Consider the following 24222-nt stretch of genomic DNA (forward strand, 5'->3'; position numbering starts at 1 on the left):
TAAGTTCTGCTTAATTTAATTTCAAGCTTTACTTGAATGCTTCTCCTGTATCTCAGTTTACTAGATCTATACAAAGAGAATACAGTCTCAGAAAAAAAATATTTATGTAAGTCTGTAGTCTGATTATAAGCCTTTACAGATTAATAAAACTGTGTTGTTCTGCAGCTAGAAAATTAGAGAAATCAGCGCTTAGTCCACAGTAAGGGAAGTAGTCCAGCAATGGGATGGTCTGTGATTTTGGGTGATCAACTTAATTACAATGTCAGAAACTTTGTCACTCCATGAGATCACTCTAAGGCAGGACAGAGAAAATGTATGTGCACTAAGGCTTGGGATAATAATACTAATCTTAATAATGTAAAATCTTCCTTAGAGTCTTCTCCAGTATTAAATAAGATCTCTTCTGCTCGCATTCTCCTCTTCTGATGAAATAGTGGAAGATACATATGATCAGAATATATATCTCATCTTTCTCATGTTAGGTCACGTTTCACTTATTGCCACGTCTACCTATTGTCTTTTGTTTAATTTTATTTCGTGTGAAAGAATATACGTAAAAAGTATAACAGAAATATATGAAAAGCAGAAAATTATACGTAGAGTATAAGGTACACTTATTCCTATTATACCCTTAAACTGAACATATCTAGTTAATACAGTCCAACTCAGAACTAGAAATCATCAGGAAGAAAAATCAAATCTTAGATGTAGAACAAAACTATATATACATTATAATCTAAAGACAACTCCCATTTGGTATTAAATTTTTCATCAATTTTTTTTCTGGAAAATTATTCTTGACATTGAAGAATATTCTTACAATTTAATTAAAATTTTCTCCAAAGAAGGAATCAAATAAATACATTTTTCACTAAAATTCTGCCGGCCATTAATATATATATAATATATAATTTATACATATGTGTGTGTGTGTGTGTGTGTGTGTTTACGTAGATTTTCACGGGTACAGATATACAGGTCTTGGCGTATTTGGGTCTTTTCCCATGTAAGATTGAGAGTATCTTGGTGACGTTTCGACGAGGTCCCACTCGTCATCTTCAGGCGGGGGTCTTCGGCTTTGTGCTTGTGCGAGCAAAGTGTGATCGGAGTTGCCGTCTCTCTATAAACAGCGGTGGGGGTGTGGAGTGCTGGCTTAGTTGCTGTAGGTGGGATGGTTGGCTGTGTTGGAGTTATCGTTTGCGGATTGTTTGGCTGTTTCATAATATCCTGACTAGTTGAGGTGCTGGCTGTGTGCCCATTAGTCTTTTGTGTTGTAATGACCTGGGTAATGGGCTGTGTGGTGACATCCTGAGATCTAGTGTAGTGATATCCTGAGTTCTGTGTTGCAACATCCTGGGTGGTAGGCTGTGTTGTACATCCTGAGCTTTAGCACTGTAATGTCCTGAGTTCTGTGATATGATGTCCAAAGCAGAAGGCTGTGATGTAACATACCGGGCTTTGGTTTGGCTCCGAGTTTGCGGTCTAGCTCTGTGTTCATGGCGTGTGTCCGTTTGCTTTGTGTGGGGGTCAGAGGGAAGTGCAGCAGTTGGTGATGTCATTGTGGTTTGGCTTCTGGATGGTGGTTGCATTTCGTCTGAGGGATGGATTTGGGCTTGGGTTTGGGTCTGGTGAAGGTGAATTGTGGTGGTGCTGTGTTGTTCTGGGTCCGGAGTCAGTTTTCATGGCTAGGACTCGTTTGTCGATTAGGGCTAGTTTCCAGATGTCTGGTAGGCGGGAGGTATCATCACGTTTATTCATGTTGTGGGGGTGTTTCTCTATTTCGATGGCTTCCATAATTATTCTCTTGTTTTGGTGTTCAGTTTTGGAGATTAGTTTGGTTTCTTCAAAATCAATTTCATGTCCTGTAGCTTTAAGGTGCTGAAAGAGGGAGGAAGTTTTTTCTTCTTTTCTGATTGCATTCTTGTGTTCTGTGATGTGTGCATTTATTCTCCTATTAGTTTGTCCAATGTATGTGGCTGGGCAGATTTTGCATGGTATTTCATAGATTCCTTGGTTTTCTAGCTGGATCATGTCTTTGGGGTTTCTTAAGATGTTGGCTATTTTTTGGTCGGTGCCAAAGGCTGCCTTGATATTGTGTTTTTGTTTTATCTGTGGTGCCTTTGATGTAGGGGAGGAGGGAGCCTTTGATGTAGGGGAGGAGGGAGACTTCTGCTCCGGACATCACATCACAGAACTCAAGAGGTTACAATGCTAAAGCTCAGGATGTTACAACACAGCCTACCATCCAGGATGTTGCAACACAGAACTCAGGATATTACTACACTAGATCTCAGGATGTCACCACACAGCCCGTTACCCAGGTCGTTACAACACAAAAGACTAATGAGCACACAGCCAGCACCTCAACTACTCAGGATGTTATGAAACAGCCAAACAATCCGCAGACAATAACTCCAACACAGCCAACCAATCCACCTACAGCAACTAAGCCAGCACTCCACCCCCCCCCCACTATTTATAGAGAGACGGCAGCTCCGGTCACACTTTGCTCGCAAAAGCATGAAGCCGAAGACCCCAGTCTGTGGATGACAAGTGGGATCTCGTTGAAACGTCGCCAAGATACTCTCAATCTTACATGGGAAAAGACCCGAATACGCCAAGACCTGCATACATACATACATACATACATACATACATATATATGTTTTCTGAGGTTTTTGCGGGTGTTTGTGTGTAGGTCTTTGGTTATTCGGGTTTTCTCCCGCGTAAAATTGGAAGTGTCTTGGCGACATTTCGACGAAGTCCCATTTGTCATCTTCAGGCTGGTGTTTTCAGCTTCGTGCTTCGAGGAGCAATGTGTGGTCTTAGCTGTTTCTTCCTTTTAACTGCCAGTGGGAGTATGAACTGATTGGGTAGGAGTTTGGCTGTGTTCTGATTGGGTGGAGGTGTGTTCTGATTGATTAGGGGCTTGGCTGTGCTCTGATTGGCCTGGGGGTTGTCTGTGCTCTGATTGGCTGGGGAGTTGGCTGTGCTCTGATTGGCTGGGGGAGTGTTCTGTTTGGGTGGGGGCTTTGTTGAGCCAATTCCAGCATCGCTCCATGCGTGCCCTGATCAATAAACAGCACAGGTGCATAGACATATGGAAGACTAAAGCCCAGGAACATCAGGACATCTGCCACACCAACACTTCCAGGCCTTTCATCAACAGGTTCATCAAGCCACTGCAAGGGCTGCCAGCACAGATAGGCAGTACTCCAATGCAAAATGGACACCTTAAGGGCATCGAACAATGGCGGACACATTTGCAGGTTAGTCCACAATTTGTCCTCCAAACCCCTTACCCATGAACAGGTTGCCCTCCTGGAAAGGGATGCAGGCTATAACCTGACAGATGCACGGGCAGTTGACTTCGTGGCAGCCTTGGAACCCGTCATCCAATGTATTGAGGCCAATGACAAAGTCAGGAATTCAATCATACAACATGTTACAGGCCTATTATAGGCCACAGACAGTGTCAGGTACTCCCTAGAGAGGAAGAAGATGCCCTGAAACAATTGAAAAGAGATAACACCATTGTCATCCTGGGTAGGGTAGGGCAACCATGGTCATGGATAGATCAATATACGTTGATAAAGCCCTGGCACTACTTACTGACATCACAGCCTACAAAGTCATTACCAAAGATCCAATGACACATACAAACTGCATAAATAAGACATTTAACAACCTCAAACATCAGGGGAAAATCAATGACGGAACATTGAGGAAGATATGCCCTAGTGACGCGGCCATGGCTACATTTTACGGCCTCCCAAAGGTCCATAAAGAGGGTATTCCCCTGCGGCCCATTGTGTCCTTCAGGGGCACACCAACTTCGGGACTAGCCAAATGGCTCAGCGGTCATATTGGGCACTTGGTTGATAACAAGACCACAGTAAAATCTGCCGAAGAGTTTCTGGAAAGATTAAAGCCCCTACAGATAGAGGAGGATGAAGTGATGAACTCTTTTGACGTCACCTCACTCCTTACCTCTATCCCCCAAGATCTGGCAGTTTCTGTAATAAAGGACCTCCTACAAGAGGAGCAGGAACAACATCTGGATTCTCTCAATACCAACAACCTGATACAGCTGTTATATAGCTGTTCCTGTGCCTGAAAACATACTTTATTTTTCAGGGCACTATATATGAACAAATAAAAGGGACACCGATGGGATCTCCCATGTCAGGTATCATTGCGGAGGTGGTGTTACAGCGGTTAGAGGTGACTATAATGGCTAGGTATTGCCCCAAATTTTGGGCACACTACGTGGATGACACTTTTGTAATTATCAAAAGACAAGACATCATCAAATTCTTGGAGCAGTTGAATTCCGTATATCCGGACATCCGGTTTACAGCAGAGGAAGAGATCCAAGGCACACTTGCCTTTTTGGATGTACTAGTTCAGTGGTGGTGAACCTATGGCACGGGTGCCAGAGACGGCACTCAGAGCCTTCTCTGTGGGCACGCGTGCCTTCGCACCAGTCCTAGGCCTTCAGCTGAGTTTTATAAAACCTTTTTGCTTTAGGCCTCCGCCGCCGTGTACAAAAAAAAGGTTCAATCAATCAATCAATTTCAACTTCTCGTGGGAAAAAAAAAGATCTTGCAAAGTTGGAATTGATTGAACTTTTTAGTCTCACCCAGTCTGCTGTTGCCACCGCAGCCACACCCACCCAATGGGCCACACCCAACCAATGGGCCATACCCATCCGGTACTCGATGATGCGTAAGTGGGTTTTGCGTTACAGTTTGGGCACTCAGTCTCTAAAAGGTTTGCCATTACTGTACTAGTTAGTCAATGCCCCAACTGCACATTATGTACATCTGTCTATCGTAAACCCACTTATACGGATAGAATGCTGCACTACAGGAGTGATCATCCTGTAGCACACAAAATTAGTTATGTTAGGACTTTATTTAAATCAACTCCCATTGCAGCACGGGGAGAGCCAAAATTGAAGAGAGAAAACATCTATATCGTACTTTTAGGCTCAATGGCTACCCCACAGAATTTGTAAGACGTTACAGCAGACCATGTCAACCCCACAGGGCCCAATCCTCCAGAGCAAAGATGACATCAGCCACACGGATAGCTTTACCTTACATCTGTGGTGTTTCTAAAGCCACGGCTTGGCTGCTGGCCCCCCACAATGTGAGCATTGCCCATAGACCAGAGCAGACCCCAAGAATCCAGATTATGCATCCCAAAGAGCCACTCCCTAACGGTGAACAGTCTTCCATAGTCTATAGAATTAATTGCAGGAACTGCCCCTGCAATTACGTTGGGGAAACAGCTAAAAGGCTCAGGACTAGGGTCCACGAACATGAACTGACAATCAAAAGGCAGGAGCAGCGCTCGCAAGTGTGGGCTCACATGGGCAATTTGAACCACACGTTCGATCTGGAAAACACACAGACCATATCTCGTGAGACCACTAAGAGTGGCTGCCGTCTTAAAGAAGCCTGGCTTTCAGATGAAAATTCCATCAACTGGCACATAGACCTCTCACCAGCATACCAGACTCTCAGAAGATGGGAGAAACAACGTGGTAATCCACGGAGTAGATGGCCATCCCATACGGTGCAAAAGCAAGACCATGGCTCTACAAATAGGGAAGCTGCGATCCCTAGGGAGGACAGTGAACTGGCAAAAGAGGAGGAGGTCGAGTGACACTACAATGAGATAGCAACTGGCAGGACTGGAGTGATAGGGCTGCAGGTGAGACGGCAAGAGCTGCTATGGGAGGAGACGACAAACGGCTTGGAAGGAGAGACAAAAAAGGAGGGGGGAGTATGAAGCAGGAACATCTAATAGTTGTTCTTTGCAGGATCAGGTAGAGGGAGCTACAATCATCAGATCCACCAACAGGCTGCTGGATGAGAATCAATTTAACACATTGCAGAGTAGCATAGCTAATGGGCCGATGACGCGCTCAAGGAGCCGGGCAGCTGTATATAGGCAAGCTCCCTAATCGCCTAGCATTCTAACTCTGATGAAGTCAGTAGTTTGGCTGATGAAAGCTCAATAAGTAACTTTTTTACTCACAGGCTTGTTTATATTAAAGGTCCTGTTTATTTTTATCCTGGTGTTCGTTTTTCTTATATTTTTATTGATATGCCCAGGATTCACATTTTTAATGATATTAAGGATACACACACACACACACACACACACACACACACACACACGGTACATATGCTTATATGTTAACCAAAGTCTTTTCTACTGTTCCCCTTTCTATCCCTTTTCCTCCTCATCTGTCATCCCATTCTCACTTTGTTCACTGTTCCTCAATACAGCGCTGAAATTTTGTAAAAAATTCTCATTATGAACTCCCATTTAGAAGGAGTGGATAACTGATAACACTCTACCTGGATAATTAGTAATGCAAGCTTACATTTTTTTTTCCTATCACCAATATGCCTTTAGAAATCATTTAACATCAAAGATTAGCTGACAAGGTTTTCTGTGGATGAATGATACATTATTTTTAAACATTTAATTCATGGGGACAGAGTTACAAAGAGAAGGTGTATTATTTACAAAGACACTGGAAACTGCAATATAGTTGTGGCATATATTATGGAGGAGAATAACTATCTGTGTTGTAATTAATTCAGGAATACATATGCCGATTCTTTTACTATAGACACTCCAAATATATATTTCAAAACTCTTGCTCTTTACTGCATGGAAATACAAATATTTGGAAGTAAATTACTGATCTTTTCTTCCAGAGTATATATTCAAAGGCCAACTGGATGAAAAAAAGGTATAAATAAAATTCTTTGCTATGCCATCTTAAAGACACCTTCTAGGAAGGAGCAAACCCAGTCTTAGTGCTGAATAAATATATTTAGCTTGCTCTCTATATACCAGCAATTCAATGTTAACCATGTCTTCCTGGAAGTAAGTCTCAGGGAACTGACTCCTCCAAGCCTTATTCCCTAGTAAATTCTAGTACTGCAGACTTTCCTTTTTATACAGAGTTAAGCTAGAGGCTTCACGGAAGAAGTGAAGTTGAAACTAGATTTATAGCCATGGCAAGGAATCACGCCCAATAGAAATTTAGAAAACCAACACCACCATATAGAAAAAAAGGAGAAAAATATACAAAGTCTCAGCTAATGAACCCTACAAAGTGATGGAAACAGCTGTATACTTTTCTTTAAAATAACATTTTCCTCATTGAATATTTGAATTGCATGCTGGGGACTTGATGGGCTGTGACCTATAGAGGGAGGGAAATGGAACCAAAATGAAATAGATGGATCAGTTTATCCCTGTGACAATCATGCATATTCATAAATATTTTACAAGTGCAACTTTCAAGGCACTAAATTTTATTGCCACATTAATGTGACTTGCAAATTTATAGCACAGACATTTGTGGATTGTAAACTTCAGATATATATGAGAACAATGTTAGCAAAAAAATGTTATGTTTTGAAGAGTTATCTCAGACATGCTGCATCCTAAGTGTGTGTTTATCTGTGTGATTAAATATCTGCTTTGTTCCTCGTATCATTCTACAATTTATCAGATATTAATTCCATTGCAAAGAACATAAATATCTGATACAGCACACTCATATTATCAGACAATATTTTTATGTGTAACAAGCATAAGAAAATACGCAGAAGAATAATATAGAATGAAATGTATTTTCTAGGATCTTGACATATTTTGTTATCAGTATTACTAGACCTTTAAAATGATAGTCGTATAAACTGAAATCCACCATAAATATTTCAAAATGGAAAGTACAAGAAAAACAATACTTTTAACATATTGGAAAGGGAATTCCAATGCCATGAGTAACTAAAATTATGTCCGGGGGCATAAAGATTTAATTGAAGAAACGTAATCTACAATTAATATGGCCCAAAAATATAATATTACTAGTAACGGGAATACAAGCATTAAAATATACTCCAAATTATTTATTTATTTATTTATTACTTTTTCATGCCCTTGTTGATTTTATATAGACAAATGTTCACCATCTTAACCAGTGTCCACCAGAAGCCCATAGCTTTTTCAATGACAATCCAATAATCGTTATGAAGATATTCACATACCCTCTCCGTTCTCTTCCCCTTCTACTTCTTTCAATCTTGTCAAGCATAATAATTTATTTTAGTCCACCATCTGTTAGTATCACATGATGTGGTGGAAAGACAAATATCTCCATTGACCCTGTAGAGTAACTCTGGTAGGCGCAAAGGTCATCCTTCTGGTAAGGTTAAAAAAAGAATGGGGAAACTAAGAATAAATCAGAACAGAGCTAACAGTAGGTGAGAAACTGGTGATATGAGGAAAGTCAATGCACCTGGAGAAGGAGCTCCAAAATTAATTTCATAAGGCAAAGGGAAATAACTTTTGACTTTTTGTGAAGAAAGCTGTATGTTTATTGCTACTTCTCTGGCTTACAGCAAAAAAGATAAGGACAGTTTAGATGGATTATATGTGATCAGAAAGTTTCTATTTTTTAGAAATAATTCTAAATGTAAAAATCAAAAGTATGAACCACAATCAGGTATGGTACATATCTAAAAACTTTTGGATATATCTACAACTAAGAAACATTCCCACCCTCAGGAAGTAGCTTGCAAGCATTGTTCCTTTAACTATTCATAGTCTCAGACTCAATAACAATATTCAGTAGTGGTAGCTTTGGTTTATTTATTAATTAATTTAAGTTAATAGATAATAAACAAACAAACAAATAAATAAATAAACAAATAAATAAATATGCTAACACCAAGCAGACTCTATTACTTTGGTGGACAAATGCTATGAAAAAAACCCTCAAAATAAGCATAAGTAAATTGGGGAGTGCCTGACACAATAATATGGTATGTGTTTGAGAAAATAATATCTGGTTAAATAAGAGAAAGCATTCAGTTTGAGTCAATGGCATCTTAAATCTGTCAAACAGGATTATATAGGTCTCATAAATTATAATAATTGTGTCATCCCTAATGGGTTGTGGTATCCTTTGGTCAGCAAAGAAAAAAGCAATACTAATAAATAAACATATATGTATGTGGCAATCCCTTCAACATATTTTCAGATGTCTTGTAAAAGTAGATGTTAATATCAATATGGGAATACAGTAGCTGTCAGCCATCTGACTAGCAAACTCAAAATCAAGGAATGTCATAAATATAAAACTTTTTTGAGTACACATTTCAGAACTGAAGAAGTAAAACCAGCTCTGATTCCCCCCCCTGAAAATATGCCTAGTTAACAATAGTTTTTCATAACCCCTCACCCACCAAGTGTTCACGTTGCCTAATCATACATCTGGTTTGTTATGAGAATGGTCCACTTCTCCGTCAAACACTTGTGTTAGTGATCTTGACATTCTTGTAGGGTCTCACAGTCCATGGATGCTTCTTAAAGTCCTGCTCTTTCAGCTGATCCATTAGTACTCAGATGTAACCCAGAACTAAGCCCATGAGGAAATATTAGTTTGATAAACTCTCGCCAAAACTTTGTGGTAAACTGCCCCCCCAGGTCAGAAATGATATGCTTTGGGACTCTAAGCAGTTTATATATATGCTGCATGAACAACTTGGCCAAGGTTCAGGCTGATGGAAGTTTCAGGCATGCCACAAAATGTGCTTGCTTCGAAAACAGGTCAATCACAGTCCAAATTACTGTATTTACAGAACTCTCAGGTAGTTTCACAACAAAGTCCATGACTATCTCTTCCCATGGCCTTGGGCTTCATCCCTCCCTCTTCCATATTTAATAGTTCTGTGATAGGTAAGACTATCTGTGCAAAGTAAGGGATGAATTGTTGGTAGAAGTTGGCAAACCACAGAAAGCTCTGCAGTTACCTCCGGGTTCAAGGGGCTTCAGTTTCCCAAGATCCATTTCTACCTTCTTGCTTGATATGCACTATTCCAAGTAGTCCAAACTAGTTTTGTGGAAGTTGCACTTGGATAATTTGGCATAAAATTTAGCTTTCAGTAGTTTCTGCAGCACTTCCCTCACTAGCTTCATGTGCTCTTCTATTGTCTCAGAGTAGATGAGAATGTCAACCAAGTAAACAGCACCCCTTTGTACAGGTGATCATGCAATACCTCATTAATTAGCTGCATGAACATAGCTGGTGCTCCTTGTATTCCAAAGGACCTCACTTGGAATTGGTAGCACCCTAAAGTGCCCCAGCATGTCTTTCATGACAGGGTACATATTCTCTACATAAACTCCATCAATCCTTCGGAAATCCACGCACAATCTTAATGATCTATCCTTTTTCTCCTTAAAGAGCACCAATGCCATTTTGGATTTAGCAGACTGGATGAAACCCCTAGCTAAGGCTGGACCTCGGCAGGTCCCGTCGGCCAAGCAGTGCCATTTGGCAGGGCTGCGGGGGAGGGCTTTCTCTGTGTTGGCGCCCACGTCTGGGAACCAGCTCCCCCCGGAGATTAGGACCGCTCTCACCCTGTTGGTTTTCCGCAAACTGCTTAAGACCTGGCTTTTCCGGCAGGCCTGGGGTTTATAAAATCTGACCCCTGGATGAATGTTATTGTATTGTTTGTTTTGTTAAGTTATGTTGTGTTTTTATTGTTAGCTGCCCGGAGTCCTGCGGGAGTGGGGCGGTCTATAAATTTTAATAAATATAAATATAAAATTATCCACAAGGGTTTGGAGCTCCTCCATCTCCCCTGGGGTCAGTCTGTGGGGCAGGAAGGAGGGACTTTGGACTTTAAACATGCATATACAACACTGTCTCTGCCTCATTTCTCCAATATCATCTCCTTGGTTTCTATAGTACAGAAAGATTTAGCAGCTGGGTTTTAGTCATATAAATACTGTAAATATTCTATTTTATGTTTTAACAGATTCTCAGGTAAAAAGCAAAAACCCATCCCTATAATGTTTACTTAGCAATATGTCTTACTCTAATAAATGAATCTTACAACCAAGTAAGTGCACATAGATTAGAGCCTAGTGTTTTGAAATCTCAAGTATACTTTCTTAGGGCACTACAGAATTGTAGAAACAAAGTACAAAGTAAAATGTATTGAATCTACAATTATCATGACTAACTATAGTTTGATGTCTACTAACATACTGCAATAGTCTCCCTTCCACCAATTCTATGAACACAGAACTTCATTTTATTGCCAGCTATTAGAAGGAATTATAGATCGCAAAATACCATGCAATGTCTAAAGCAGCGGTTCTCAACCTGTGGGTTGCGACCCTTTTGGGGATCGCACGAGCCTTTCACAGGGGTCACCTAAGACCATCGGAAAACATATATTTCCGATGGTCTTAGGCAGGGCTTGTCAACCGCCTTCTCTCCCTTCCCCCCTCCGCTCCACCTCACTTGTTTGTGGAAAATATGCTGCTTGGTAGCAGTCTGCATGAACTCTACCAAATGTGCCCTGCAGGGGCGCATGAAGAGCGCAGGCGCAGAGCAAGGGCCTGCCCTCCCCAGGAACTCATTGTGCAGCAACCGGATTGACTTCTTCTCGCGCACGCGGGTCAGCTAAGGGGAAGCCGCTGCAGCACCCAACTCTTGTGCCCGTCAGCCAGGAGGTCTGGGGACAGCCTCCGGTCTCCTTTGCAACCCCGCCTGTCCTCGACTCCTCCTCCGCCCATTCATGTCGAGCCAACCAGGGCTTGACAGGGAGAGAGGAAGGGAAGGAGGAAGGGACTCCTCCTCCTCCCCTAAGCTTCAAAGCACGATTGGCTTCCCAAGGGCGCCACAATCCTCACGAAAGTGGGGGAGGGTGGGAGAAGCAAAGGGGGCGAGAAAGCTCGCGGCGGACTTGAAGGAGCACCTGTCAGTGTTGGTGATGAGAAATTCCCCACAAACGCAGGGAAGGGGTGGAGAAAAGGAGCCCCCTTTGGGAGGAAACCGCCACCTTCTTCTCCTTGGCTTTGCGCTCTTCTGTTCCTCGGCAGCTGGCTGGCAAGCCTCTGCTAGCTGGAACTTCCTTTCCTTCCCTCCCTTTTGGTCTCTTCCTCCTTCCCTCCCTCTCCCATTGTCCCTTTCTTCCTTCCTTTCCTTCACCTCCATCTTTGTCCCTCCTTCCCTCCCTCTTTCCCCTTGTCCCTTCTATCCTTTCTTCCTTCCCTCTTGTCCAGAATCGGGGCGAGCCTGTACAGCTGATCCGCACTTCTGCAGCTGTAGCTGCTCTCTTTGGCTCCTGCCCAGCAAACTTGCTCGAGCTTTGCTAGAAAGCAAGCCTCTTGCTAATTTAGCAGAAGCATGAATCAGCTGTAGCCGAGCACTGATCCTGGAGCTTCTGCTAACTTAGCAAGCAGCATGTCTTTCAGCGAAGCTGAGCAAGTGAGATGGGTGGAGCTCTCCTCTGTCTCTGGCAGCCTGTCCCCCTCCCCTTGTTCCTTCCTGGGAGGGAGGGAAGGAAGGGACAAAGAGGGAAGGAAGGAAGGAAGGAAGGAAGGGACAATGGGAGAGAGGGAGGGAAGGAGGAAGAGAATAAGGGAGGTAAAGGAAAGGAAGAAAAGAAGGAAGGAAGGGACAAGGGGAGGGAAAGAAGGCATGCACCCACCCCAGTCCCATCCTAGAGACCCACAGATTCCCCCCCACAGGTACTCTGCAACCTGAGTGATCACCTGGCCACGCCCCCTGGCCATTGATGACGTGACCATGGGACACTGTGAACGTCATAAGTATGAATCAGTTGTCAAGCATCCGAATGTAAATCACATGACCCTGGGGATGCTGCAACAATCATAAGCATGAAAAATGATCATAATTTGCTTTTTCAGTGCTGTTGTAACTTCTAACAGTCACTAAGCGAATTGTTGTAAGTCGAGGACTACCTATACTTTCCCATTTTTTCCTTTTTTTTTTTGGTCAAGTTTTTGATACCCCCCGGCCAGCTGGATGGGGGGCTGGGAGTCACCACAACATGAAGAACTCTATTAAAGGGTTGCGGCATTAGGAAGGTTGAGAACCTACTAGGAATTCAGTTTCTGAATTTGTGAAAAATTTAGAAGAAAGGATGTTTGTTTATCAGTCTGCTTACCTAAACATCAATTTGTTATATCACCCACTAATAAGAATTCTCTGGGTAGCACACAGTCAATTAAAACAGCATATATATTGTAAACTAAAGACAGCTACAAATTTATGTATCTGATGTTAAGCAGAATGCAATCCTTTCAAGATTAAATACTATTTAATTGAATGAATAGCACTTAATTGCACACATAAACCAAATAGTTGTCTGGATTTTCAGTTTATTAGCTCTCATCCAGTCCAATCCGGCTCAGACACTGATTCAGGATATTGAGATACTAGAATCAGGGTTTATTTAATATGGAAGGAAAAAAATAAAGGCAAGAACAAAAGGACCAGTTTCAGGAAATGAGCAAATCAGGTAGCAGCACCTTACTGTTCTTAGCTGATCCCAGGAATGTCTTTGTGATACATGTAAGATAAAAAGTCAAGATGGAGGCTACCAGGGCTTTTTTTCTCATAGAATGCCCAGAACGGAGTTCTGGCAGCTTTTTTGGATGGAACCTTGTAGGGTAGGCAAGACGGGTTGTATGACATGTGTGAGTTCCAGCACCTTTTTTTTTTTTTTAAGAAAAAAAGCACTGGAGGCTACTATCACTTAAGTGTAGAAGTACAGCAGCAATAGAATGAAGCTGGAATTTAGTTAGGGTATATCTTTACCATCCTTTTCCTTGTTGAATACAAATAGAGTGGTCTTTAGTGAAAAATCAAATAGATCAGTGGTTGCAATGCTAAAGTTTAACTATCACCATTACAGAAATACTAGAAAGAATATATTTTGATAATTAAAATTTCTCTGTAGAAAATGTGGTTTCCATTGCATTAAAATACCGAATTGGGTATATCTAGTTTAACAAAGAGAAGGATGAGGGGGGACATGATAGCAGTGTTCCAATATCTCAGGGGCTGCCACAAAGAAGAGGGAGTCAAGCTATTTTCCAAAGCACCTGAGGGCAGGACAAGAAGCAACGGGTGGAAACTAAGCAAGGAGAGAAGCAACCTAGAACTCCTGACAGTGAGAACAATTAACCAGTGGAACTACCTGCCTCCAGAAGCGGTGAATGCTCCAACACTGGAAGTTTTTAAGAAATGACTGGACAGCCATTTGTCCAAAATGGTATAGGGTTTCCTGCCTGAGCAGGGGGCTGGACTAGATGACCTCCAAGGTACCTTCCAACTTTATCATTATTATTAAAGCTTGGAATTTGTATTGACATGGTGTATTGACAATCTAATCCATGTGCACTTAGACTTAGGTAATACTTAAAAAGCTAATTAGATGTAGTGGTTTAGGCATCAGGCTAGAAACTGGGAGACTGTGAGTTCAAGTCCAGCCTTAGGCAGAAAACTAATTGGTTGACCTTAGGTCAGTTACAGTCTCTTAGATCTAGGAAATATGGCAGACAATGGCAGATCATTTTTGAAATCTTGTCAAAAACTGCAGGGACTTGTCCAAGCAGTTGCCAGAAGTCAGCAATAACTTGAAGGCACATGCACATACATGTGTACCTGCGTGTGTGTATGTGTCTGTGCGCACGTGCGCACACGCACACACACATGCTCAAACTTTTTTTGCAAAAGGAGTTCAAAATTAATTGCCAGAGTAATCTGTGTATTGCTTAAACATTCTCTGCTTATGGTTATTGCACTACTGAGCCCCTTGAAATATTTGGCACAGAATGTAGAATTTCAAACCATAGCTCCTTGAAGTGTAATATATGAAAATGATAGACCTAATCTCATTTCCACTGAGGTCACTGGGAAAGTTGCCATTGTCTTCTGTTACAGAGAGATCTGGCAATACAAGATAAGAATTTTATTTCCCATTAATTTATACAATGAAATCACCCTGTTGGGCTATGAGAACTAGATTTACATCTTAACTGTGTTGGAAACAATATTACTTTTAGTACAAATAACTGCAATTATAAACTTAGTTTCATACTTGATTATGATATATGTACCAACCAAATGAAAAGAGAAGACTCATTGGAAAAGACCCTGATGTTGGGAAAGAATGAGGGCAAAGGAGAAGGGGACAGCAGAGGATGAGATGGTTAGATAATATCATTGATGCAATGGACATGGGTTTGGGCAAACTCCAGGAAACAAAGCAGGCCACAGGAGGGGCCTGGCTTGCTATGGTCTATAGGGATGCGAGGAGTCAGACTTAGCAACTGAACAAGATTATTTTCCTTATTATTTTAGTTGTAAAATGATTTGTACTGATATTGTCCATAATCAGGATTTAATCAGAATTTATTGCCTTTGCTAGACATTAATCCATGCAACTAGCTTTTTCAACAATCATTGCACAACAAAGCTAGTTTCATCAATAAAGATTTGCTTAGCGAGGATGGCACATATGTTCAGGTATGCTAGAATACAACATATTAAATCTACTTTATTTTCCTTACAAAGTTATCCTCAAATATCATATTTTAGGAGACCACTTCATTATAAATTCTGGTTTCTGCACATTTTTAGTAATTTTATTATTTTTACAATAAAAATATTTTTTTTTAAATTCAATATGATCTTTTTTATGAATGGAAGCTCCTGTGAACTAAATTCAGCTCTTTCTATATGTTTATAGAATGGCTATGCATATACTGTATGTCAAACTTCAAAGAAACTTATTCTGCTTCAGCCATTGTTGTTTCTTAGCTTGCCAACAGACCCAGGGGGGAAGGGAGATGACTGGAATGGTCATTGCAGGTGTGAGCAGTCCATCATGAGAACCAAAGTTATCAGAGAACTGTTGGCTGGGAACTGAAGATTTTCTCATAACAAATGTCTGACACTTAATTGGGGAATGTGACCTGCACTATTAGGGTGGTAGTTTCTATACTTTTAATTTACTGTTCTGGCACCATTTTAACCAGAGCTCGTTTTCTATTCATCAGTGCCGATATGCTGTACTCAATAAAGTTTTGCATTAGAGATTGGAATGCCTCAGCTGTTCTTACTTCATTGGGATCATCAGTCGGAACCTTGATACTATATATGTGTACTAAGACATTTCATTATTGAAGTAAAGTGGTATGCAAGCATTACAGAAACTATATTGCCATGATCTTTGTCTAAAATGAGGAAAATTCAAGGCTTTGCTTTGTTGTCAATACAAAATGTAGAATTCTATTTAAATGTTTCAATTTGTCCATTTTGGTATATTCAGGGTGGTTTCTTCTTCTCTGAGGCTTTCATTAACTTTGCTCAAAGTTATACATCAAATTTTATACAATATTAATTGAAAATATCTACTGATATTAAAAAAAATTAATGTACTTCTGCGAAAGCCTGGCATTCTTCATTTGATGAATTGTATTGCAAATAAGATTAAGAAGTTATTTTTTAAATTATTGATTTATTTAGATTCCTTAATTTGGCTTCTCCAACATAAAGCATTTTTATCTCCTATTCATAGTTTCTACAAGTTTGCTTTCATTACTAACATCATTATGTTGAATTCCAAAGTACATATCCAGGAGAATAAACGTTAAGTATTTACATAGAATTCTACATTTTGTGTTGACAACAATAACACTTAGATTTATATACCGCTTCATAGTGCTTTACAGTCCTCTCTAAGTGGTTTACAGAGTCAGCCTATTGCCCCCAACAATCTGGGTCCTCATTTTATCAGCCTTGGAAGGATGAAAGGTTGTGTCAACCTTGAGGCAGTGAGGATTGAATTACCGAACTGCTGGCAGCCTGAAGTCAGTAGAATTAGCCTGCAGTATTGTATTCTAACTACTGTGCCACCACAGCTCAAAGAGGGTTTCTTGAATGACTGTATGGAGGTACTTTGTCCATGTATGCAAGTGGTAATGATCAAAGAGAGAGCCATTCAATTGGTACATGATGTATATTCCCTTTTTCAGACCCTGAAGAGCACATACCAATGTGCAATTGATGAACAGTTTAAACAAGAATGGTTCACCCCATTGGAAATGGCAAATGTAATTGACATATCATTCAACTGAGCAGTAACTCAATCAATTTCACAATTTAAAGTGGACAATAATACATAATGGATGCTCATTTGGAATATCAAAAGCAGGTTGTTATAGGTATCCATTTTTTTCCAAATACTATGTAGGTTGCAAATATCTCAAACATAGCATATGTTTTCAGTGCTCTGATATCCAAAGTAAATTAAAGTGGATTATTATTGAATTACAAGACATAGGAAGAATCAGGAGCTGGCTAATCATGGGTTAATGAAAAGGTTCCATCCAAAACCACAATAGATATACAGTAAATGCTGGCACTTCCTGTCTCAAGGCCCATAAAACAGAAACCATAGACTGAGTAAAGAATCACAATTTTAATGGTCATCTTTTAATATAAAGGATTGAATAGATAGGAAATTATTATATTTTCACATGTGCTTGTTTTCCCAGCAGTATGCTGCTGTGAAATGTATTTGAAAACTTTTAATCTTTTGACTCTGCTTTAGAGACACTCCATCAAAAAGTACATGTCTGAGAAGCTTTTTTGTTAATTGAATGATCTCATTGTAAACTACATGATACTCTGACATTTTATACTAAAACTAAATTTGCATGGAGATTTTGCCAAGATTCCTTAATTTTACAAAGTAATAATTCACAGTTTAAGCCAACTCTCACAGGCAGAAATTCAAGCAGAGTTTAGTTATAGCAGACTTGGATGCAAAGTATATTAAAAGCAACTTCATGGAGATACTTTGATGTATGATGATGTTATATAGAAAGATGTTTTGCACAAAGATTTTTCTAGCTTTGTGAAGAATATTATCATGAAAAATTGAAGCTTTGTCTATCCAAGTTTATAGGTTGCCCTGAAGCCATCAGCAACTCCTGCATTTGAGTTGTTACCATGGGACTGTCTAAAGCATGAATGCAAACACCCCAAAAATAAAGATTTGCAGAATTCAGAGTTATAAACCTGATTGGATTTGATTATAGCAAAATATAAATATAATAGATATAATAAATAAATAAAATAAATATTTATTATATTATATCAGAGGTTTGGTTTCATTTCTGTATTATATTTTCAGAATGTTTCTGAAAATATGATGGGCTGAAAGAATGAGCCCATCAGAGATAACTCATTGGACAAGCAGCATAATAGCATGGATCTATCATGTTGGCTACTCTAGATTTTGTTAAACATTTCAATGTCATTTTTTGTGTTTGATTGGCACTACACATTTCTATAAAATCAAGGTACTCAATGTAAGTAGACATTCAAATGATGGATTTTTCATTTTTCCCATCAGAGTTACAATTTCACAATAAGAAAGTTGTAAATATTAGTATATTCAATTACTAGACACCTGACATTACAGTATTTTCATTTTTAAAATGAATGTCAATATGATTTATTATCTGAGTCTATTTCTGTTGAATCCAGTAAGAGAACACAGCTGTCTTTTATCTATATCCCATCATATTCTGCTTTTTTAAGGGATGGGTTTTTTAAAAAAAAAATAGATACTTCTCCAACTTACAAGGATCTCTATCCCTTTTATAAACAAAGTATCAACAACTCTCCCATTTACATCTAAAACAGAAAGATCTGAAGCTTGAACTTGCCCATCATTTTCTGAGAGAAGTTCCTTCTGACATAAATAGCAAGATTTCATTTTTAAATATTGAAAATAATCCTCTTTCCCTTGAACAAGGAACTATTTCCAAAACTTCTGAAAAAAATTATGTAATTCTAGAAATCCCCATGCTATTTTGGGGATAGCTGCAAGTCTAAGGGGAGGCAACTAGATAATAGATTCGGTTGTTTTATTATGCAAATCTTAGAGGATAGCTAGAAGCAGTATGCAATTTTGAATTGTCCTAAATGTAACTTGCATTCTTGGAGATAATGATAGATTTTATTCTGATAATTGTTTCAACCCTTGTCAACACAATTTCAAGAACAGGAAGTTTATTACATAACCAGGGCCAATTTGTGGAATTCAGCACTTTAATGCAACTGTTTGGAGGGACCTCTATAAACAGAGTAAGAGTAAGAATAGAATAGAATAGAATAGAATAGAATAGAATAGAATAGAATAGAATAGAATAGAATAGAATAGAATAGAATAGAATATTCTTTATTGGCCAAGTGTGGTTGGACACACAAGGAATTTGTCTCTGGTGCATAAGTTCTCAATGTACATACAACATTGTGATAAATCATAAGATACCAATAGGAGAAGATAATAGGAAAGATGAGAAAGGTAATAGTAATATAGCCCTAATAAATGAGTAAATATTCTTAGTCATTAGATAGTGCTATGGAAATTAGGTGTTTAGCAGAGTGATGGCATGGGGGAAAAAACTTGGTGTCTAGTTGTTTTGACATGCAATGTCCTATAACAAAGTTACCCACAAAATAAAATCATGTTTAAAGTTAGGGGAATAATCCTGTTAGTGTAAGCTGCCTATTAGATAATACACAACAGTGCTAATTTATGAATGGATCTGGACCTTCAAAAATCCATTCAGCCCAGTCTACCCAAAAATCCATTCAGCCCAGTTAGCATAAGTGGATTAGCTAATAGGTACACTGCCTGCTTAAAAATCCTATGAGATGCTTTAGTCAGCAGGCAGGTAGACCATTTGAAAATCTCATTGACTTTCAACTATTCAATAGCTAACGTGGAACTGTGATAGCTTGTAGGTGGATTTCACCACCAGAAAATTGTTTTTTCGTCTGAAACAAACACAAAGGACTCTGTTCTGGGCAGAGCAGTGGAAGCAAGCAATCGGTGGAAGGGAGAAATCTGGCAAGATAACATCCCTTAGTCCCCAGTTAGAAAGAATAGGATAAAAAAAATATCACAGCTACCCAGTGAACTACCAAGAATATTTTTGTTCGGGAAGGGAGAAGCCCAGAATTTACACATTAGAACACAAGTTCTGACTTATTACTACTGCAGAACATGAAAAAATCTTCATTTTTTTCCCTCATCCTCCAATTATAGCAATATTGACCACTACGTAAAAAATGCAATAAATTACAAATGTAACATAGCATTTGTTGGCATAGTTCCATCCATTCCAAGAATAATTTCTACATGGTAAGCTACAAGGTAAAATCAAATCACATAGGATACCATGTGAAAATGATTTGTTTATTTCTTTTCACAGAAGGGTTACCGAGATAGATAATCTCTGGAAGCTCCCCTATGTCCAGGCTTCTCAATTAATTTACAAATACAGATTTAATAGATCTAAATTTCAGTGCATGGACTTTCTTGGCAAGGTTTTGGTTTTCCACACTTTAGCTTAATTGGCACTATATTGTTGCTGGAGCTTTAATCTGTGATCTCCAATCCATTTAAGAAAGTGCTCTTACTTTTTATTGGAGTATTTTCAGTTGACTTCAGATCCTCTCCTATCACAAAGCTAACAGTTATAATAATGTCAACAGGGAAAGTAATTTCAATGTAAATGGAGTATTTGTTGGTTTAGATGACATCTTAAATTGGTTTCTGAGGAGAAACTGAATAGTAAATTAAACTTAAAGTAGGATTAAGATTAGCCCCAAAGGTCAAAATCGTTGGACTGGATACTATTTCCTCGTTAACCTATTATGTACATACATGCTTCCCGAGTCTTTTGACATAAATGTGTAACCGAAAGTACACATTAATAGCTATTATAACAATTGGAGAGAGAGACAAACACAATACAAGTATTCCCTAGGCAGAAAGAATAGCATTTATTAACAATTAACACAAATATAAAAATCACTATAACCCACAGATACCATTACTGTATGACATTATACGGACCAGTTACTTAATTGCTTGAATGTGGGTTAAGTCAGTAATAAAATGGATAATAAAATACTACTGCTAGCTAAAATAGCTTCCTTGTCTAATTAAAGATAAGGAGTGGAAGAAATAGTTCAAGAAATGCAGAGAACATTTATTTTCATTATTTGATCAAAATGCCTATTATCTAGTTTTCTCTCCTGTACATTACAAAAAAGTAATAGAAAGCTGCTGAAGAATAAATCAATGAGAAGGAAGGTTATGTTCAATCCTTCATGCAGATAATTTTTCATTTCCTTATTCTCTTCAATGGCTATTTCCATTTTTAAAGATGTGAGCAAACAAAATTGCTCGTTCTCAGTATGTTTCCTCTTAAAGTGGGGAAAAATACAGAGTCAGAAACTAAGATTTTCCAGATATAGGTAAACTACAACTGTCAGGATCTTCACCATCTGCCAAGTTAATCAAGGTTTTTTGTTTTTTTTTTAAAAAAGCTTTCACTGTACCTGTACCAAATTAGATTGGCTTTCCACAATCTTCTAGTCTTCAGATTGTTTAAAAATTGCAACTCCTCAAATTGCTGGTACAGTAGTACTTCCCAGTTTAGTGCCCTCCAGGTGTGTCAGAGTGCAATTCTTAAAAAATATAAGCAATCATGGCACAAATATTTATTGGAGATTCTGGGAGCTACAGTGCCAACTCTTTCAACAGCAGTAGGTTGCAGAAAATTGCATTAAATTCCTAGCTAAAGGATTAATGGAGGTTGAAAGGCCAGTGGCTTATAACTGCTTCCTTCATATCAAACTATTAGGCTGGCAGCAAAACGAATGAAGAGAAGTAAGCTTTGCTGAGAAACCATATCAGCTGTCACATGGCAGTAGTCATTATGTCAGGTTCATAGCAGAGAGACTGAAGGAGACAGGGCCACAATCAGCTGCAGCTTTATCACACTCCTATTTCCATCAACTATCACTTGTCACCAGCCATTTCATCAGGGAAGTAAAGTGAAACAGAACTATCATCAACTCAGTTAAGAAGTCATCTTAATCAGGTTTCAGCATCCATCTTCTACCACCTGGCCAGCAGAACAGAAGGACCATTCCTCTTTTTAAACCCTTTCCATCCCAGATGATTAACATAAGATTGTTGTATTAAGAATGAAAGCCTGAGTGTGCTCTTTGTTTTATTGTACCAATTATCACTCCTTTTATGTTGGGTCTTATGTTGGGTCCTTTAAGAGTTCAAGACTTGAGGAACAAAATTGGTCTTTGTAAACTAATAATAGAAAGGTTTGTCTAACCAGGACAAAAATCCTAGATGCAAATACATATCAGACACTGCCATTAATTGAACTGAATGAAAAGATCTTAGATCAATTCATGACTTAACATAAATAAAGGATATTTTTGGAACGTCAGAAGCTGTTAATGAACTATCGGGTCTTTTTAAAAATGGTTTGATAGTGATTAAGATGAAACTGGACAATTTTAAATTTCTACTGTAAGCAAAGCAATAATGAACATAATGAAGTGTAATCTGAAGTGTAAGTAAAGAAAAAAAAGTTTTACAATAGTTTATTAAAATCAGATCAACACTTTCCCCATTAATTCCAGCAACAAATAAATGTCCTTTGGTCCTTTGTGCAACACAGGATATTTATAAATTACCTATATTCATCCTATTTAAATTTGGTCTGCATGCATATGGTTACAATAACTATGCTGTTTATAAATTCTGGGAATCTCAACATAAGTGGAAGCAACTAAATTTTAAATTCAACCCTAATTTTTTTCTTGACTGAAATTCTAGCAAACACTTCTGTCTGTAATGTCATGCTTTATAGATCAATGAATTCAATAAAAGGAATTCTTTCATTCTATGTATATAGTATCTTCTCTATACAAAAGAAAGGAATAGAGAATTGTTGTGGAGAAAATAATGATTCCAGAATTAATCAATAATAGTATAATTAAGAGGTTATTTTTTTGTTTTGTGCATGGTCAGCTCTATAAATTTGTTCCTTTTTCATGTCTTCTGGGCCAGGAGTTCCTAAACTTTTTGACATGAAACTTCTTTTTACTATAACCTTAGTGTACACACTCCCCTAAAAATCAAATACCAAAATGAACAGAAATGAATAAGGAAAACAGTACAATGAAACTTTTGGAAAGTTGTAAAAGTTATAACCTTGTAAAAGGTTCTTCAGGCTTCCCTTAGACTGACGTCACCGCCTCAAAAATGGTACATCTCACAATCTGGGAAACCAAGCAATAGATTTTTAAGGGCATACACAAATAGTTTTTGAGATTCAGAAAGATTGCAACTGATTAGAAAGTCACGACTTTGCATTAATTATAGAACAATAATCTTGCATTTTATTCTCTTTCCCCCTCCAGATTATATAGATGAACGGGAGCGTGAAAGCAAATTGCTGCTTGAAATCAAAACAAAACCGAAAAAGCCTTCTCCTGCGAGTGATATTTTGGCTGCAGTTTCTCTACAAGCGGGATACTTTTTCCACTTTATTACAGACACAGAACCCTCTGCAGATGGACAGAACGTTCTTATGCAAGTCCACTCAAAAGGAAATCCCGTTCGTCCCCAAAGGAGTCATTCTGATAATGATATACCTCTGCAGCCAGGATAAATTCCCGATTGTTAAAACCTAGAATCCCGGATCGTGGCAGAATTAGAAGACGGCATACCGAGTGGTGGGGGAACTAAAACCGGGAAAGCGTAATTCAGCCAATCAAAGAAGCTTCTTGCGTATTTATATTCCAACCTTTTTATCGAATAGAAATCCCCAAAGTCTGAAGCTGCCGTGGCCATTTATGGCCATTTTTGATGGTGGAAAAGAACTTAAGACTCAAATCAAACTTAAGAACGGGAAGCCCTCACTAAATATGGAGAGAATGCAAAACTGAAGTCACGTGCTACGATTTGTCAATCCGGAGTTCTTGTAACCATAGAAATGCGAACTTTTGCAGTAACGTAAGCGAGCTCCGTGCTAAGAGCACATGCGCAATACTGTACTAGTTAATATACGGGGGACGACCATTGTTGCAGAAGCTGGCGAAGTAGCCCCGCCCCCGAGGTTTATTAACTAACTTCCCGGAGTTGGGAAAGGGGTGTGGTTATATCTTTTCCTTGTCTTCGCTGAGCAAGGGGATCCCGTGCGACCACCTGGTCATGATGCAGGGCTTTCCCGCCATCCCCGAGGAGATCAGTAACTTCCTTGCAGGTGAATGTGCCCTGCGCGGCTGGGAGGGAACCTTTGCAAGCGTGGGAGACTAGGGAGCGCTTTACTAGAGGCGGAGTGATACGGCTACAGGAGAGTAAGGAAAGAAAAGGGAAGGCAGAAGAAATAGAGAAGTGACTTCTGGGCTGGAGTGATTGCTTTTTGGAAAGGAAGCCGAAGAATTTTGAGAATTTTGTT

The 24222-nt window shown here is 39.1% G+C and overlaps 1 protein-coding gene and 1 long non-coding RNA gene across 3 annotated transcripts in view; one reads left to right on the plus strand and one right to left on the minus strand.

The window, feature by feature from the left end:
• The window catches only part of LOC120307348, a 99669-nt gene extending 76051 nt beyond the window's left edge, over window positions 1-23618 (minus strand). Inside the window, exons 1-2 of the long non-coding RNA XR_005556496.1 lie at window positions 23492-23618; window positions 22974-23041 (exon numbers count right to left, since the gene is read on the minus strand). This is a non-coding gene — a long non-coding RNA (uncharacterized LOC120307348). The remainder of the gene's footprint in view (window positions 1-22973; window positions 23042-23491) is intronic.
• Window positions 23619-23893: 275 nt separating this feature from the next.
• The window catches only part of SKAP2 (src kinase associated phosphoprotein 2), a 131551-nt gene continuing 131222 nt past the window's right edge, over window positions 23894-24222 (plus strand). For both annotated transcript variants that reach the window (XM_039342026.1, XM_039342027.1), the window contains exon 1: window positions 23894-24027. In XM_039342026.1, the coding sequence (XP_039197960.1) occupies window positions 23976-24027 (52 nt within the window). In that variant the 5' untranslated portion in view covers window positions 23894-23975. The remainder of the gene's footprint in view (window positions 24028-24222) is intronic.

This window comes from Crotalus tigris, unplaced genomic scaffold (genome assembly GCF_016545835.1).
Source record: "Crotalus tigris isolate CLP2741 ecotype Arizona unplaced genomic scaffold, ASM1654583v1 scf7180000017774.6281472, whole genome shotgun sequence".
NCBI lineage: Eukaryota > Metazoa > Chordata > Lepidosauria > Squamata > Viperidae > Crotalus > Crotalus tigris.